The sequence below is a fragment of the Felis catus genome, chromosome C1 (genome assembly GCF_018350175.1).
Source record: "Felis catus isolate Fca126 chromosome C1, F.catus_Fca126_mat1.0, whole genome shotgun sequence".
In the NCBI taxonomy this organism is placed as follows: domain Eukaryota; kingdom Metazoa; phylum Chordata; class Mammalia; order Carnivora; family Felidae; genus Felis; species Felis catus.
In genome coordinates, this window is record NC_058375.1 from 62,227,059 (window position 1) to 62,245,481 (window position 18,423).

Consider the following 18,423-nt stretch of genomic DNA (forward strand, 5'->3'; position numbering starts at 1 on the left):
TGCAAATCATAACACATGATTGTCTTGTTCTCTCATCAGGACTATCTAACTTGCCTGCATGATGATCAAACTGAATATTACTTTAGCCATAACATTATTTAGGTTTATATTTCCTAGCCAAGCACTATGACATCTTCCCATTTACATATAAATATATATTTTACTTTATATTACAGTACTCTATTCTTAATATTTTATTTATATTCGTGATGTATAAATTATATTAACCTCACAAATTAATCTACCTTAATTGTTCCGCCATTACAACATAAAACAAAGATCGTGTCATAATGCATTAATACAGCTTAAACTGAAAATAACAGAGAAAAATAACACATAAAAATAACACTGTGCCCTATCATATTGAATTACTTCCCAAGGACACTATCTCATTGTAGCTAGCAATTATAATCTTTCACTTTACCCACTTCACTGCATATAACACATCTTTTATATCAATTCATCTGATTTGTTGGTGACAAAGCCCAGTTAATAATGTGAGATATAACATAGAAGGAAAATATCACTTTACGTTATCAATCTGAAAGGTACATAGGCACTGAATATAGCACTTTACTACTTTATCCACTGCTTTGATTTTAGGTAAAAACAATTCAGATTAAGTTGTGTTACTTTGGACACTACAAAACATCATTAACTGAATGTAATTTTTATAGCCCACAGACCTATTCTTAACATAATCACGGTTTTTATTCTAAATCTGGTTGAAAATGATTAATTTGGCACCATACAAATATGAGAGATAATCTTCTACACGTTACCTCAGCTCCCATTTTGACCTAAGGTTCTAATCAGAGATCTAAGTAAAATAGTACACATTTCAATCTTTACCACGCCTTCTAATCTAATTTACATAAGCTGTGTTTTGCAGCATAGTCACCTGTGTGACCTTCACTTCAAGCATTAACTTCGGTTCCATCCCTCTCTCCCTGAGCCATCTAACTGAAGGCTCAATTAAGAAAAAGGAATTAGCCATAACCTCTTTGCTTGGCATCAAGCAAATCAGGACCCAGTTTATTTTATCTGAAATTTTCTTAGAATGTTTATTCATGTAAGGGTCTTTAAGACTATTTATGACTTCTCTTAATCTGTTATTTTAAGTATTTACAAATTCATTGTATCATTTCCTTATATATACTTAAAACATCAGCACCCAAGAGTTATAATCTATACATCCTTGAATTTTGATAGTATTAATCCTTCTACATCATTCTGAACATTTTACATGTTTTTTTGTTTGGCTGTTTTTTGTTTTTGTTTTTTTTTTTTTAGTCTATCAATGTTTTATTTTCTACCGTACTTTATTATCTTTGTCTCTGGGCCTCCATAACCCAGAAATTTTGTCCTTTTGTGGAAGATGGGTCATAGAACAAATCTACCCATTCTTGCACAGAAGGCAACATATTTTTAAGAAAATTTGCAAAGTTATAAAATAAGCACTACAATGGAATACTATGTATAGTAGATAAGAGTAAAATACAGTTATGTGCAATGATATGAAAAGATGTCGAAGACACAGTACTAAGTGAAAAAAAAGCAAGTTGTAAAACAAAATGTATCATTTCCATCTGTATGTAAAAATAATATATGTATATATGTAATACATACATTCATTTATATATGTGTATAGAGAGAAATTTTTCTGGAATCAGACCTAAAAAAATATTCTCCACAGTTATGACTCTGTCTCATGGGAAAGAATAGAGGGAGAAAAGGAAAACTAGATTTCATTTCATTTTCTTTTCATTTTCTCTGTCCCATATTGTTTCAACTTTTCAACCAGGCTTTTGTAAAAAACACATTTTATCAAAAGCCTTAAAATGTAATCCAGAAATTACACTTTTTGGAACTTATCCTAAGAAAATAACTATAGGCTTTAAATTACCATAGGTAATAAGATACTAAAGTCCTATTAACAATGGTGAAAATAGGAAAAATATAAATATCAATAATCGGGTAATGATTAAATTATATGAAAACCACAATACGGGATAACACATAGACATGAAACATATTTGTAAAGATTACATAATGACATAAAAATGCTTATGGTATAACAATAATAAAAATCAAGATAAAACATTTTATTAAAAAATATGACAACGTAAGTTTGTAAACCCAAAGTTTAGAAACTGACCAAATGTTGAAAGTAATTCCTGTGTGTGTGCTAAATCTATGGGTCATTTTTTAAAATCTGCTCTTCTCCATTTTCTAACTATTATTTCATAAGCTATTAATAAAAAATAAACACAGAGAGTCTTAGTACATGTGTTAAAGCCTAAGAAAGATTAAAAAAGTCACAAACCTTGCCATCTAGTGTTGAACCTGCCTTAATAAAAAGATAACAGGGGCGCCTGGGTGGCTCAGTCGGTTAAGTGGCCGACTTCGGCTCAGGTCATGATCTAGCGGTCCGGAGTTCGAGCCCCACGTCGGGCTCTGTGCTGACAGCTCAGAGCCTGGAGCCTGTTTCAGATTCTGTGTCTCCCTCTCTCTGACCCTCCCCTGTTCATGCTCTGTCTCTCCCTGTCTCAAAAATAAATAAAACGTTAAAAAAAGTTTATAAAAAAATAAATAAAAATAAAAAAATAAAAAGATAATAAAATGCTTTAGAATTATAGATGTTATCAAATCAAGAGTACACACCTCTCATAATATTTAAGAAAAATATTTAAGATAAATCTACACACTTTTCATTTCACACATCTGGAAAAAAATAAACCACCTCACTTTCTTCCAAGTGGCATAATCCTAGACTAATGTTTCTGCTATTCCATCCATCATCTAAATACAGCCTGCATTATATGCATCTTACTTTTCAAAAAGATGTCTATGTACACAAGTCCAGGCAAACAATCTATTTGTCTGAAATGGAGGTAAAAGAAGTAATAATAGCATCAATGTTACTAATGAACTTTAACATCTTTACCTTTTTTGAGCAGCAGCTTGTCAAATCGTACAAATTTCCTAGATTATACATGGTATGCTCCAGAAATGAGCAATGAAATCCAAGATTGAAGACTCGAATTATTTTATAAAAGGGTTTCAAATTATTTTAACAAGAATCTTAACTCTTATATGAAAAAAAATCATTTTGAAAATCTCAGGGGTCTGTGTTATAATCCCAGGGCAGAAGATGGCAACCTTTTTCTATTTAGGGCCAGATAGTGAATTCTTAGGGCTTTGTGGGCTATACGGTCTCTGCAGCAATGATTTAACTCTGCCCTTGCAATGCAAAAGCAGCGTTAATAACAAACAAATGAGCATGGCTCTGTCGCAGTAAAACTTTATTTTCTGACCCTGAAGTTTGAATTGAATTGAATTTTTATGTCACTACATATTAATATCCTTTTGATTTTTTCCAACCATTTAAAAATGTTAGGGGCACCTGGCTGGCTCAATCAGAGGAGCATGCGACTCTTGATCTTGGGGTCATGAGTTTGAGCCCCAACGTTGAGTGTAGAGATTACTTAAACAAATAAATAAATTTTTAAAATTAAAAAAAAAATTCTTAGCTCACTGACAATACAAGAAAAAAATAAAAGTGGTAGGCCAGATTTGGCCTGTGGGTGGAAGTTTGTCAAGTTGTTCATTCCAAAATTATTCAAATTTGCTACATAACACCATCTGAAATGTTTTTATTGTCCTCCATTCCATCTTAATAATCATACCTAACCTTAAAGCCTTCCTCAAAAGAATCCTTCACAAAAACATTCAAGGTGTGCTTAACCAAATGGGACTTTCCCCTTCTTTTGAAACGCCATAGCATTTGTACCTTCTCTGGTTTTACGAATGACTACTTACTGACCTTTGTCTAATTACTGGCGTGCCAAGATTTCCCCTTAGCATTTCATGGCAGGTACCCTCTGTTACACATTACACATTTCTTATTGACCATGGTGTCCTGCACATAGTAGAAAGTTAATGATAATGATTGAATTGAAAGATAACTATTCAACATCTTCAATTCCTGTATGTAGGCCACAGTGGTTTCATTACAGCTTTTAAGGTCCTATAAATGTTAGAAACATTAAACGTATTCATAAGTTTTAAGCAGATGAATTTTAGTAATACTAAAATATGAGCACAGATTTTATCTTGGAATTAAGAAGAATGCCCACTATGTTGGCAAAGGAGACAGATGAGAGGGAGCAGGGAACAGAGAGAATTACAGGCCACAGGATCTGTGTGAAAGCCAAGTATCTGGCAGGTCCAGCTGTCCACAGGACACAACTTGGTCCCTTACCTGTCCTACTAAAGTTGAGAAAGACATCAAACTTTCCACATGTCTAACGTCCTGGGACCTGATTACTGTGGGACACTCTCCACTCTTCCCATGTCAGATGGAACTATGCTGCATACTCACTCAGGAACCCCTGGGTCAGGAAGTTACTCAGTTTCAGAGAAGAACTCAAAGTAAAGTTAGGGGTTTTCTATGAAATTTTCATATTTTCATCTAAATTTAAATTCCTATTGCACAGATACAATAGACAATCTTTAAAATATGGAACTACTGTGCTTGAATTCAAATCCTAGGAATGCTTCTTATTAGTTGCATAATCCTTGACAAGTTATTTAACCTCTCTGAGACATAATTTTGTCACCTATGAAAAAGATGATGATAATAGAACCTAACTATGGGGATATTGGGCTATTACGGGGAGTACATGAGTTAATATATGTAAGTGTTTAGAACTGGCACATAGGAAGTACCTACCAATGTTAGCTGTGTGTGTGTGTGTGTGTGTGTGTGTGTGTATACGTATATGTGTGTGTGTGTATATATATATGTATATATATATATATATATATATATATATATATAAATGCATATATAGCTAAGAACAAATAGTATTCCTAGTATTAAATAACCTCTAAAAAGCCACACATACCCTTGCCTTCAGACACATATTGTGTTTTATTTGATTCTTGAAAGAGAATTACCATAAGAAGGAATTTACAGAAAATAGGAAACAAGCTATATAAGGTTTATCAAGTAATTTTTAAAACGCAATAGAAGAAAAACAGCAAGCTGAGTGTACATGTATGATTATGTGATGAAGAGAGAAATAAGAAAATAATTGAATGACTCTGGAATTATCACAATAGTATTTCCCAAGCTTTGGCAGAATGCAATGACCAAAATCAGCTTCCATGCATGGGAACAATGGCAGGTCAACTCAATGGCCATACTTACCACCTTTCTCCACCCTATAGGGACCTGCCTTTTTGTCCTTCACCTTAGCAGTGCTTCCTTCCCAAAGCTTACTTTTATCCTTTTCTTTTTCTTCCTTGGAAACATGTTCCCTGGACTTCTCAGATATGCCCTCTGCAATCACTTGGGTTCCTTTCTCCATTTCTTCTTCAAGAACATTCTCCAAGCATTCCTCTATTGGCAAAGGCTTGGTTTCTACATCTGCTGTCATTATTTCTTGGTCTTCAATTTCAACTTCTTGGGAATCCTCAATTGGAAGGCAGGATTTTCCTGCCTCATCATTTTCACTCGACTCCTGAAAAGATGAACTTCTGGAACTTTTGTTTGGACTGTTCTCAGTGTGGGCTTCCCTATCCCCCAGTGTGGATTCATCTTCACTGCAACTAGAGCATGGGTGACTTCTGGATGAGGACGATGAAGCAGGTTTTATATCTAAAAAAAAAAAATTATGATATCATTGTTTTTCCATTAATCAATTGGTTTAATTGTGGGAATTATGTTAGCAAAAATCAAACTAAAATTTTTTAATATAGGTTAATAGACTTGATACCCTTTTCACATAAGTTGTGCATAATTACCAAGATAAAAATAAAAATCTATGTAATCTGTGAGTCTCCAGAAGTTTTCAATAGAAAACCATATCTAACTGAAAACCAACTGTATTTATTTATTTATTTATTTATTTATTTATTTATTTATTGAAAGCCATTTTATTGGAAAACATTTGTAAGTATCTATTTCATTGTAGAAGTAGCCGATTAATCTTTTATTTATTTAGTAAGAGCACTTATTTCATTATCATCCTTGGTAGCCACAGTATTCTCTGTGTGTAAAATTTAAATTTGTATCTACTGTAACATCACCATATCCAGCTAGCAAGGTGTACTAGAAAGATCTATGTGTTTGCAAACTACCAAGACACTTTAAAAATGTTTTGAGGTGATGCTTCTGTGTGTGTGTGTGTGTGTGTGTGTGTGTGTGTGTGTAGGAGGAGATGTTGTCTGATCTCAGGTTCCCCCAAAAGCAGACCCTGAAGTCAGGATTCATGAGCAAGTGATGTATTAAGGATATGCTCCAGGAGAAACTCTTACAGGAATATTAGAATTTTTCCTCCCTTAAGGAAGGAGTTGGGCTTTCATATTCTGCTCCAGTCAGACATGGCTACTGGCCACCCCAGGGGAAGGTAAACTCCTTGGCACTTTCAGGCGCTTTGCACCTGTGGGTGAAGCAGCTCCATGGCCCAGGGCTGTCCTCTAAAGAAGTATCCTCTGAAGAAGGTAGAGAGTGCAGGAGCTGGGAGACGTGCACATGGAATCAGTAAAAGGGATTCTAGGAGACTTAGGCAGTAATGCTGATGTAATGCAACAGATACACAGTCTAGAAACTAACCGAAGCCCAAAATGTGCTTACTACCCAAAAGCACTTTCAAAAATCTCCAAGAAAGCAACATACATACTGAATCTCTGTAAGGAAGATGCACATCCTGAAAGTCATGGCATATGCTGTGGGCCAGAGAAAGACAAACTTGCTTTTGAGTTTTTAATCAACAGATCTGTGTTAATAATTGCTTTTTACAGAACATATTTTCAAATGAAATATCCTACACTTAAAAGCTTCCTAGGTTTCTTGTTTTCTCTGTGTTCTCCTTACTCTTTTCTCTGTTTCTTTTATTTCTGCTTGGCAGCTACACAGATGGCTCTAGCAGCTGATGCAGACTTTAAGGGAAGAAATACCTGTCTTTACTCTTATCCTTCTCCTTCACACCCTCCAGCCCAATGGCTCTCCGTGACAGGGCTTAGAATTTTAAGTATAGTCACAGAGACTTATCAGAGTTTCCACAAAGATTTGAGAGATGCTACACAGCGGTAAAAAAACAAACTCTAAAAAGCCTTTAAGCAACAGAACCCCTTAAGCACAATTCCATTTGTTCTTATCTCCCAACTACCTTGACAGGCACCAGTTGACCACTGTTTTCCAAGGAAACGCATACTTGAACCACTCTTTCTTTATCTCCATTTTATAAAATCTGGATATACCGTCTCTCAGTAGGGAGCACAGCAGATCAAGGACAACTGTTCTCTATCTTATTTGTCCCAATTCAGACACTCTAGGGAGTATGATCTCCCTCTCTCTAAAGCATCTCATTTTTTTTTAAAGGAAAAGAACTCCTATTTGCTAGCTGTTCAATCAGTAGCTTTCATTAACTGCACAATTAGCTAGAAGGCCATATTATACTTGTTCTGCACTTCTGAAAATATTCGTGTCTACCATCTTAATATTGATATAATGGCTCTGACTTTTGGCTCTGAGAGTTGTTCACATAATAAAAAAAATGAGCGTTCCTCTACTTTTATTTAGTAGCTACCTTTCTTTAGCTTCTATTAATTGTGTTACTTTAATTCAAAAGGCTGGAACACACTCTGGCTCATTTTGAGCCAGTCCCATAGAGAAGAGAGGTCAGGAGAATGAATGACCTTCAAGAGGCAAGGGTACCTGATCTCCCATATAAACTCATTTCAGTTTTCCAATTTCTCTCTAACCTTGCCGTACAACTTAGTTTCTGTCTCATTCCTTTATCTCATTTTCATGCAGACACTGGGGCAAGACTTTGCCTAAAAAAAAAAAAAAAGCTCAAAATGTTTTAGGGCCATGGACTGGGATTTTCAACACTAATTTTATTTATTATCTTAGAAATGAAGCAAATTTTTATATAGAAATTTTTGCCTAAAAGAACTTTTTACATAAAAGAACTTTGAGGGAACATATATAATTTTTTTTGTCATTAGTAGGGAAAAAATTAGCTTGAAGTCATGTTAGTAAGCAACTCTGCCTCCCACCCAATTCTATTTGTCTCTCTGGCGCTCCCTCCAGGTACTGATGCTGAAAGAATCTGCTCTTGGTGTTACGGTAAAGAAATGATCTGCACTCGTTGCCCAAATCTTTGGCCAAAGCCAGCATGTGTGGTACTATGATTCCATATCATAAGCAGGACCTCTCACTTTCCACTCTGCCCATTCAGTCTCCACATCCTTCACTGTCTTCTCTTTTCATGTCATTGATAACTATTCCTTCTTCTGCATCACTACTACTTCACACAACATGAGACTGAGAGAAAATAACATGTCCTCCTGTAAGATAAACCTTGGTGTTTCAATCATGACTCAGCTACTTACTAGCTTTGACTTTGGCTATTCCACTAAACCTCTTTAGGCTTCTGTTTTCTTGCCTATAAAATGGGGCGAATTCTACTTATTTCTCTCTGTAAGTCATTGTAGAAATCACATGACACAAAATTAACATAATCAAATTGAATAATGATTTCTTTATGACTTTTAGTCTTTCCCCCTCTATGAAATCATCCATGTTAAGTATAGCTTAATACATTTCTGTCTTGTGATTTCACCCTGTGTTATATGAAGCATAGTAACTGCAGCTACAAATTGCTTAGAAAAAAAAACCACAATAAAACCTGATCATGGTCATGCACCTACTGTGTACCAAAAAATGAGGTAAATACTTAACAAACATCTCACTTAATCCCACGGAATAGCTATCTTCTTTTCTAGATCTAGAAAGTAAGGCCCAGAGAAGTTAAATAATACCCAATGTCCATTAGCTATAAAGTAGCAGGTTTTGCAAAACATTTTTTTTAATGACCCACTGTAGTAAAGCCAAGACCACTCTTCTTGCCAAAAGGCCTTCAAACAGAGAGCATCCACTGTCATGGACCTACTATTGCTTCTCTTAACTAACTCTCTACTCTCAGCACCCTAGAACAACAAATAAAAAATAGTTCTTTCCAAAACATCTGAACTCATGGAATTCAATCTGTCCTCCTTTTATATCTCTAGTGGCCATTCTCCATTTTGGCCACTGTACATATATGTGTGTATATACACATATATATATATATACAGTAATCTCCACTGTTTATACTGCCTGCCTAGCCAAGTCAATACACACGTGAACAAGGGTGCCGACACTCACATCCACAGTCAACACCAGTCTCACAAATTCATGAGGAGCTATGCTCTCCCCTCTCATAACTGAGGCGCTGAGTTGTTTACCTTTCTACCCACTTACATAGATTCATTCATTAAATGCATATGGAGCACCCCTTACGTGTCAAGCAACGCATTAAGGTTTAAGGACCCAGAATAAAAAATGGCAGGCCAGGTCCCTGCTTCCACAGAGACTACACACTCTAGCCAGACACTGCTTCCTTTTGTGAGAACACAATGGATCAACCACACATGTTCACTCAGATCTTTATTCATTCTCCTTACAACGACCATGGATAGCTCTCTCAGAAGCTGCTGTTATACTCTCACCATGATCAATAGCTATGTTGTTTGCTTTGAACCAATTTTAAGTCCCAACCTTAGCTTTCAATCATTTCCTCACCCTCTAGCATAGAATGTTTTTTTTAATTTTTAATGTTTATTTATTTTTGAAAGAAAGACAGAAAGAGTGTGACCGGGGAGAGGGACAGAGGGAGAGGGAGACACAGAATCCGAAGCAGGCTCCAGGCTCTGAGCTGTCAGCACAGAGCCTGACGCAGGACTCAAACCCACAAACTGCGAGATCATGACCTGAGCCGAAGTCGGATGCTTAACTGACTGAGCCACCCAGGTGCCCCGAACATGGTTCTATTATAGTTTAAATTCACCATTTTCTCCATTAGTGTCCTGATTTTAACTACTTTGTTTTGGGTTTACTAGCTTGAAACCCTATGGACACTTTAAAAAGTGCATAAACTCAAATACGTAAATTCAGTTAATAATGTAGATCACCCCAGTAACATACCATGCATCCCAACCCAATGAACCCAATACTCTTTCAAACTCTAATACAAATTGCTTCTCTCTCCCATTCTTTAGTCTGAGGGTTCACAGAAAAATCTGCATAGGCACTGTTCCTACTGTCTTCAAATTGGCCACGACACATGAGTTTATACATCCTGCTCACACTAATAGTTCTATCTTGATTATACCCGTGAGTTCATAAAACTGTTTATATTTTATATTAGATACTATGATTTAGTCAATAGTTTCATATACAATAATGCCTAACTAGGCAAGTGCTTTGTACTCATAAATATTATCGAATGAACGTATGCTTAAGAAAATAAAACTAGAAGTCATTAAATTCTAGCTATGAACACTAACTAGTTATTTGTCTTAAGGGAGACCACATGTCCTCACACTGATAAGTCATTACTCAATTCATCAATGAGACAAATATATGCATTACTTTGTAAGAATAAATATCTATAGGTAAATACAACTCTGTTAGGGGGAGAAGAAAAAATTTTAAAAAACTTAAAAGTTTCTCCATATGTACCTTTAATTGCACTTTTTAAAACACTGCAATGAATACTTAAAATACTAGGAATATAATCAAATCCTGTGTCACACTGTCCTGCCTAAGTCCTTTTATATTTATCATTAATCTACTCCATCAGCCATATATTCCACAAGACTTTACTGGGTGTCTTCATAATGCCTTTGTTGTGTACAAGGCAGATTCAAAACTGTAGAGAAATACCTCATAGGAAAGTATTTTATGTGGACTAAAAGATGAGTCTGCATTTAAATATTCACCTGAAAGCCATGCCTTCTTGCTTCAACAATCAAAAAGTGAATATGGATTGAGGAATTCTTGCCATTCAGAAAAATTAAAGTTTGACTAATCATGTAAAAAACCAACCAACCAACCAACAAAAAACCCACACATATAGAGTCTGACCAGAAGGCCACCTACAATCTTCCCCTAATCTTCTCTGCTCCAAGGAGCAGTCAAGTTACACTGAACTCCACAGAATGTGGTTTCACATCACTTATAATTCAACACGGAGGGAGGAGGCTTCCCTCATGCTCCTCTTCAATAGTCAGGCCAAGAAATGAAGAGTGAGATTGTTGAAGTCAGTAAGTCAAGTAAATAGAATATCTTTTGTGACTCGGGAATTTTAAAAGTCTATAAGGACTATTTCTTCAACAGACTGGAAAATAGCACAAGTGAAATATTATATTTCTTACTAGAAAAAGCATTTGTTTTAATTATTACATTCTATCTTTTGCAATTCTGGGAAGAGTTTTTCTCTTTCTTTCTCTCTTACTCTACTCTTAAGGAGCTATTTATTCTTTACCTCTTACTCATAAGCATTATCAACCAAACTGTCCATAAAAGCACAAAAGTGTATTGTCAGTGACATGACACTTTTCCCCTCAACCTTATAACATTCATCTATGACAATATATTTTCAACTAGTGAATTAGCGCCTAGGGTTGCCAACACAAATGCAGAGAAAAGGAAGGTGTCATTCTTTGTAAACGATGGAAAGTCTCACCCGTCATTCCTAAACCAGGGTGCTCTCCTAGTGGCTCTTGGTCCCTAGCGCTCATCACTCATGGGCTGCTCAGCAGAGAGCATTCATCAAGGCAGGCCCACGCAATTGTTAGCTGGCAGTTTAAATGGGACCGACTTGTCACTAGAGTGACAGCCTGGGCAATTGTTTGCCCTCTGGGAACAGGTGCAGGCAGGTTCAAATGAAACACATCCAAATACTAACAGCAAGATTCTTAATCATGTCAATAAAAAGGATGAACTGGTGTCTCAGATTCAGTGGTCACAATATGCCTCTTACACTTCTGAAGATGAAATGCTGTCTGGCTTTTTAACAGAGTGTTCCAAGGAATCTATTGTGTCATTATCATTTTTAAAGCATGCTACTTTGTTTGCTGGGTGAAACCTCTAATTTGGATACTCCACATGCTAAAAGGAATGTTTCTGAATAACACAAGGCCAAGTTATCAAAATCAAGGGAAGGGAAATAAAAGAGCCTGGAGGTAGAAGAAAGAAACAGTAATAAATGATGAGATTTTATTTCAGAATAATGGCAAAGTTTTATTGTAAATACCAAAAATGCAAAAGAGCTCTGAAAAAGGATAGCTTAATAATATCATTATTGAAACAACAAAATAAAATAGTTGATGGGGGCGCCATGTGGGCTTTGTTGGTTAAACATCTGACTCTCGATTTCAACTCAGGTCATGATCTCACAGTCCTGAGTTCAAGCCCCACGTTGGGCTTTGCATTGGGTATGGAGCCTACTTAAGATTCTCTCTCTCCCTCTCCCTCTGCTCTCTCTCTCTCTCTCTTTCTCCTTCTCTTAAAAAAATAGTTGGCAAATTTAATTTTTGCCTTTTAAATTTCCCAACCTTTCCGTGCTAGATTTTGTACGTTGTGGTAGCTTTTATTACATATCTCTTTATTATATATTCTACACTTAAATTGCAGCTAACTCTATACAATCTTTTTCAATAAAATTCTAATAACAATATACAGTGTAAATGTAATTAGATATCATGGCATCTTAGTATTCTTGGTGTTAAAACAATCAAGTATTCCTGGTGTTAAAACAATCAAGTAATTAGGGTGCCTGGGTGGCTCAGTCGGCTGAGCATCCGACTCTTGATCTTGCCTCAGGTCATTATTTCATGGTTCGTGGGTTTGAGCCCCACATCAGGCTCTGTGCTGATGGTGTGAAGTTGCTTGAGCTTAGCTCTTCTCCCTCTCTCTCTGCCTTTCCCTCGCTTGTGCATGCTTTCTCTCTCTCGCGCGTGCGCTCTCTCTCTTTCTCAAGATAAATAAACTTAAAAAAAACAGTCAAGTAATTGCTTAATATTTACGAAATATCTTTTAAGAAATCACCTTTGTGAGGAATAACAAAGACAACACACAGTCCTAGCTTTCATAGTGTAAATAACTTTGTCAGTAACTTGTGCAATGAATTTGAAAGGTAAAATTTAACATATGAAACAATAAGAGAATAAAGAATTACTGAATGATAGAGTTTCATAATATAAAGAGATCAATGAAGGGTGCCAAAGGAGGAGAGTGTGGGTGGAAGAGAAGGGGGCTAAGCTGGAACTGAACGAAAGGCCTGGAAGTGGACAGGGAGGCCCATCCAGGGAAGAGAAAGGTAAATTTGAGTAAAAGCAGAAAATGTCTGTTTTTATCTCCTCTGTTTAAAAACAAAACAAAAAACAGAAGCTAGAGAATAAGATGAACTCAAGATAAGTACCTCTAAAATGTATTGTCTTAAGGAAGCACAATCCTTTTATTAGAGGGATTTGCTTTACTTTTAGATAAACAGATATTTTCTCATTTGGAAAAATCATAGTTATGTTGTTTCTCCAAAATGCAAGCTCTAAACTTAAGTAATGTTTATATCCTGGCTCTGTTACTTTCTGGCTATGTGAGTTACTTAATCCCACCATTTCCAAGTTTATTTGAAAAAATGGAGATAAAAAGAAAAAGTACCTTCCTTATAAGATTGTTTGAGGTAAAACAGATAATTCATATAAAATATTTGGTATAGTGCTTAGCACGGAGTTTTAATAAACAATAAATACCTTTGGAATACCTTTCGAAACATAGGGTTCCAATTATTTACATGCAAGCAGTACTCAATGATAAAGCTTACCAATCTCTGCCTATTATTCAATAATTACAGGTCTAAATGACTAAAGCTTTTCCTCCAGGAATATCCAGGTACTGCCTACACCCCTCTCTGTTTGAACATAAAAATTAATCTGTCATAGAAAAAATCCATTTGATCCCAAGAAAAAAAGATGATTAAGCAGCACAAAAATAACCCCAGATGCCCAACTATTGAAAGAATGTATTGAATCTTCATGAAATCAGCCCTTGATAATTCTCCACCATACTGAAGAAGTGAAAAATTGAGTCCTTTGTGTTTTGAACCAATTATATTTACATGCACACACATTTTCAATTATTTTCCAGGTTCAAGTCATTTGTACAGCTTCTTTAAAATTTGACTCAGGTGACATCACTTTTTCATAGAATTCTTTAACTTTCCCTATATCAGATAGTAATGTAAACTTAAATTCGATGCTCACATTCAAATTGAGGGGGAAAAAAGCTTACATATTAAGCATGCCTGGAAACATAAAATATAAGTATTAAGAGAAATTATAGAAAAGGGCTAGTTTAAGACTTCACAAAAAATATTTCAATGCCAGACCATTAATCTTGAGTAGTTCTTTCAACTATAATGAAAGTGACAGCAAATCTTGTTTTCAAGTTTACTAATAGTGAACATCATTCTAAATTTTCACATCATGCTTCACTCTTTGCTTTGACTGTCAGGAAACTCAGGATTAAATTTTTAGTTCAAGCTTATTGATGGTCTCATGTACGGTTCCTAGTAAAATTATCTTCCCTTTTACTCTAAATTATTTCTGCATGTTATTGCCTTGTATATGTGTGCATGAAATTTTAGAATAGGTTTGCTTAAATTCTTTCTTGAAGAGAGTGAAACTATAAATATTTGCTCTTGTGATTACTTGATTACTGAATTTACTTTTATTTTATATTATCCTAATATATTTGCCGAATTCAAAATTTTGAGATTAAAAAAAAATATTTATTTACTTTTTGGAGAGTGTGAACAGGAGAGTGGCAGAGAGAAGGGGACAGAGAATCCAAAGTGGGCTCTGCACTGACAGGAAGACAGTAGCAGTTAGCCTGATGTGGGGCTCAAACTCACGAACCGGGAGATAATGACCTGGGCTAAAGTCGTACACTCGACCACCTGAGCCACCCAGGTGCACCCAAAGTTTGAGATTTTATACAGAAAAATTGCTGAGAGCTGGAAAGAATGGTGAAAATAGACAGCAATTCAAAAAGTCATCATGGGGGCACCTAAGTGGCTCAGTTGGTTGAGTGTATGACTTTGGCTCAGGTCACGATCTCGCAGTTCCATGGGATTGAGCCCCTCATCGGGCTCTGCACTGTCAGTGCAGAGCCTGCTTGGGATTCTCTGTCTCCTCTCTCTGCCCTTCCCCTGCTTGTATGTGCTCTCTCACTCTCTCTCAAAAATAAATAAATAAACTTTAAAAACAAATAAAAAAGTCATCATGATATAAACTTATTTTCTAGCCCAACACAAACTACAAAGACATACACATACTTAAATATGACAGTGTTATGGTTATAACTATTAATGTTCTGGATGTACCAGGAAAGATCTCTGATTAACTAAGAATCACATAGCCTCGGCCAAACCCTTATGGGACAAAGCAGGAAATCGGTTCCTTCTTTGACCAAACATTACTTCGGTAAATTGACATATTAAAAAAAAGTCTTCAAATGTTTGAGATAAGCCTCAGATGATGGTTTCTTTGTCTACCTGAAAACCTCTCTGTATTTTTCCCATGAACACTCAGAATCATTTTAGGCTTAAGGACTATGAGGAGGTCTCCTTTGCCATGAGAGATGATCCTTACATGAAACTAAGACGTCAGCACCCTGTGTTCAGGTAAGTTAAGACAAAAAAGTGAACCTAAGGCAGGAGTTTTCAACTTTCCCTTTAACTGAAAAGAAGCTACTTTTCATTTTTCTAAGGCCACAAACTGGTGTGTGTATATGTGTAAGAGGGAATGCTTTGGAATTAAAAAAAAAAAAAAGAAAAAGAAAAAAAAAAAGGAGGGGCACCTGGGTGATTTAGTTGGTTAAGCATGACTCTTGATCTCTGCTCAGGTCATGATCTCAGTTTGTGAGTCCAAGCCCTGCTTGGGCTCTTTGCTGACAGTACAGAATCTGCTTGGAATTCTCTCTCTCTCTCTCTCTCTCTCTCTCTCTCTCTCTCTCTCTCTTCCCCTCCCCTACTCATTGTCTCTCTCTCTCTCTCTCTCTCTCTCTCTCTCTCTTCCCCTCCCCTACTCATTGTCTCTCTCTCTCTCTCTCTCTCAAAATAAATAAACATTAAAAAAAGGAGTAACTTTCTAAGTAAACAGAAGACATGTCACAACAAGCTTTACCTGACCCCTGTTAAAAAATCCCAGCAAACTAAGGAAAGAGAAGGGGTTAAGGACCCACCCCGTAAGTTGGGTATCTATGGAAGACTGATTGATCAGCATCCTCTGGTTAGGGAACCAGGCTCTAAAAGTTCCCTTAAAAGAGGGTCATCTCATCAAATATATAAAAAAAAAGAAAAGTAGTCAGCACCTTTGCCGAACAGCACACATCACATGGTAAGTGGAACAACTTGCCTTGTTTCTCCTCCTCCAGCTCACTGTCAGAGCATCCGTCACCTTCATCTTTCACATTGTCATCAGCATCTGCCGCCTTCTGCCACGAGGTTTCACTCTCCTTTGCAGGGTCTAAATGATCTTTTTCATCATCTGAGGGTGACTTTGACATCCCATTCATTTGATCATCAGCCTGTCCTTCTTCATTAGCTTTCTCATCTTGTTTCTCCTCATCTGCTTCAAAATCTTCTTCATATTCTGAGAAAAAAACATCTCCACTATGAGAATGAAAACAGAATCCCTGATACTTAAGCCATTTTACTTTAATGAGAACCTTGACTCCATGACTTTCTCTTCTCTGGGCCTTTCTTCACATCTTTTTCACACAATTAGTGAACATGGAAAACTAACAGCAAATGATCAAAGACTGCAATCAGTCACATATACAAGCGCACAAAAGAAATAAGGCTCTAAATGACAAGCCTGCAACCTAATGAAAGTTCATTTACAAATGTACATCATCATCTACAATAACCAAAATGGACAAGAGAAGAACTTGATAGAAAACAATAAATTAGAAATAAATTAAAAATGAAGAGAACAGGGTTATAATAATGAAAGTTAATTTGGAGACTCAGTGAGGTCATATTTCATATGAAGAATGTTCAAAATATTTGGATATCAAGTTAATGAATAGCGAAGTGGAAAAATTCAATTAATCAAGTCCAAAGGCCCTGAGAAGTAACACCATGAATAGCACATTCTTTGAGAACCAAATGGACATCAAGAAAAGGCATTATGAGGGATTCTATACCTAGACCAGAACCCAAATCATATGCATTATTCATCCTTACAGTCAATGAAATAATTACATTCCAAGGATAAAAAAATTCTTATAAAATAGAACATTCCTGTCACAGCCACTAATTTGCTTCATTCCCTACAGAGGTGCAACAAATCTGTAGCAGAAAAAGGAAATTGTCACATCAGATAAACTCCATCTGTCCCTTGTGGTTATAATTTTTCACCTTTCATATTTAATTGTTCCCCTTTTTCCTCCACCAACAACTAAAAATCTTGAAGTGACAACATGCCAAGGATGGAGAGCAAAAGGATTTCATGCAGAACCAATTAAGCACATAAACAATTATCTTTAAAATAAAAATTACAGGGAAAATAAAGCTTTCCTCATTTTGTGTGTTTTAGTTATTAGATATTCTGGCTTCCTTTCCAGTGGTGGGGGCCTCTCAGGTAATTACTTGAGAGCTACCCTGCTGCAATGAAAGAAACTTAATTTAGAAATGCATGCCCTGTGCATATGAAGAAAGCTCTGTTAATGCAGAGATTGTATGAGGGAGATGTAAGGGGAAAAGTGAAATCAGAAACTGTAACGAAGAAAGGCAAACAAAGAGAATTCATCACAAGAATGTTTTCATGAAAGAGATTTAATATGGGGAACATGAAATGCAAATTATTATCAGCAAAACAAAATTATAAATGAACAAGAAGATGAAAAATTTGGTTTATATTGCGTGAAACAAATAGGAAATACTAATAAAAACAAATACTTGGATCCAAATATTTCAGACCAAATAATAGAATAGTTCCTCACTTGGCCTAGTTAGCTATCAATCAATAAGCCTTTATTGAGAATCTTTAATGTGCAAGAAGATAAAATAGCAAAATAAGAGACACTACAATAACACAACCCCTGCCATCAAGGAATGTCCAATTTTTGTTGAGGAAATAAGACTCAGGTACAGAAGAGATAACTGTACTCGTAGTAGTTTTTATACATGGTTCTCAGTAGTGTTAGTTTCAACACTACTGGGCTTGATTGCCTATGGATTTTTATATAGGACTCATGATTAATTATACGAAATAATGTCAAATGAGTGGAATGGAATTTAAAAACAAAGGGCAGAAAGTCATCTGGAGATCGTGGAAACTTCATACAAAAAAGAATTCAAGTTAGCTACAGAACTTGCATGTGCATGCATACCCCCCCCCCCCCCACACACACACACACAAGGAAACACAGGAATCTGTCACTTTACAGATATTTCTTCCTGGTCACAGGATAAGCAGGGGGCCCAACAGAACATGAGTGAATTGCTATAATTCCATCAA

The 18,423-nt window shown here is 36.0% G+C and overlaps 1 protein-coding gene across 10 annotated transcripts in view; it reads right to left on the minus strand.

The window, feature by feature from the left end:
* Nucleotides 1-18,423, minus strand: part of ERICH3 (glutamate rich 3) — a 110,347-nt gene that overhangs the window by 16,227 nt on the left and 75,697 nt on the right. For all 10 annotated transcript variants that reach the window (XM_006934846.3, XR_006584407.1, XR_006584406.1 and 7 more), the window contains 2 exons: nt 16,315-16,551; nt 5,216-5,665 (listed from right to left, as the gene is read on the minus strand). In XM_006934846.3, coding sequence (XP_006934908.2) covers nt 5,216-5,665; nt 16,315-16,551 — 687 coding nt within the window. The remainder of the gene's footprint in view (nt 1-5,215; nt 5,666-16,314; nt 16,552-18,423) is intronic.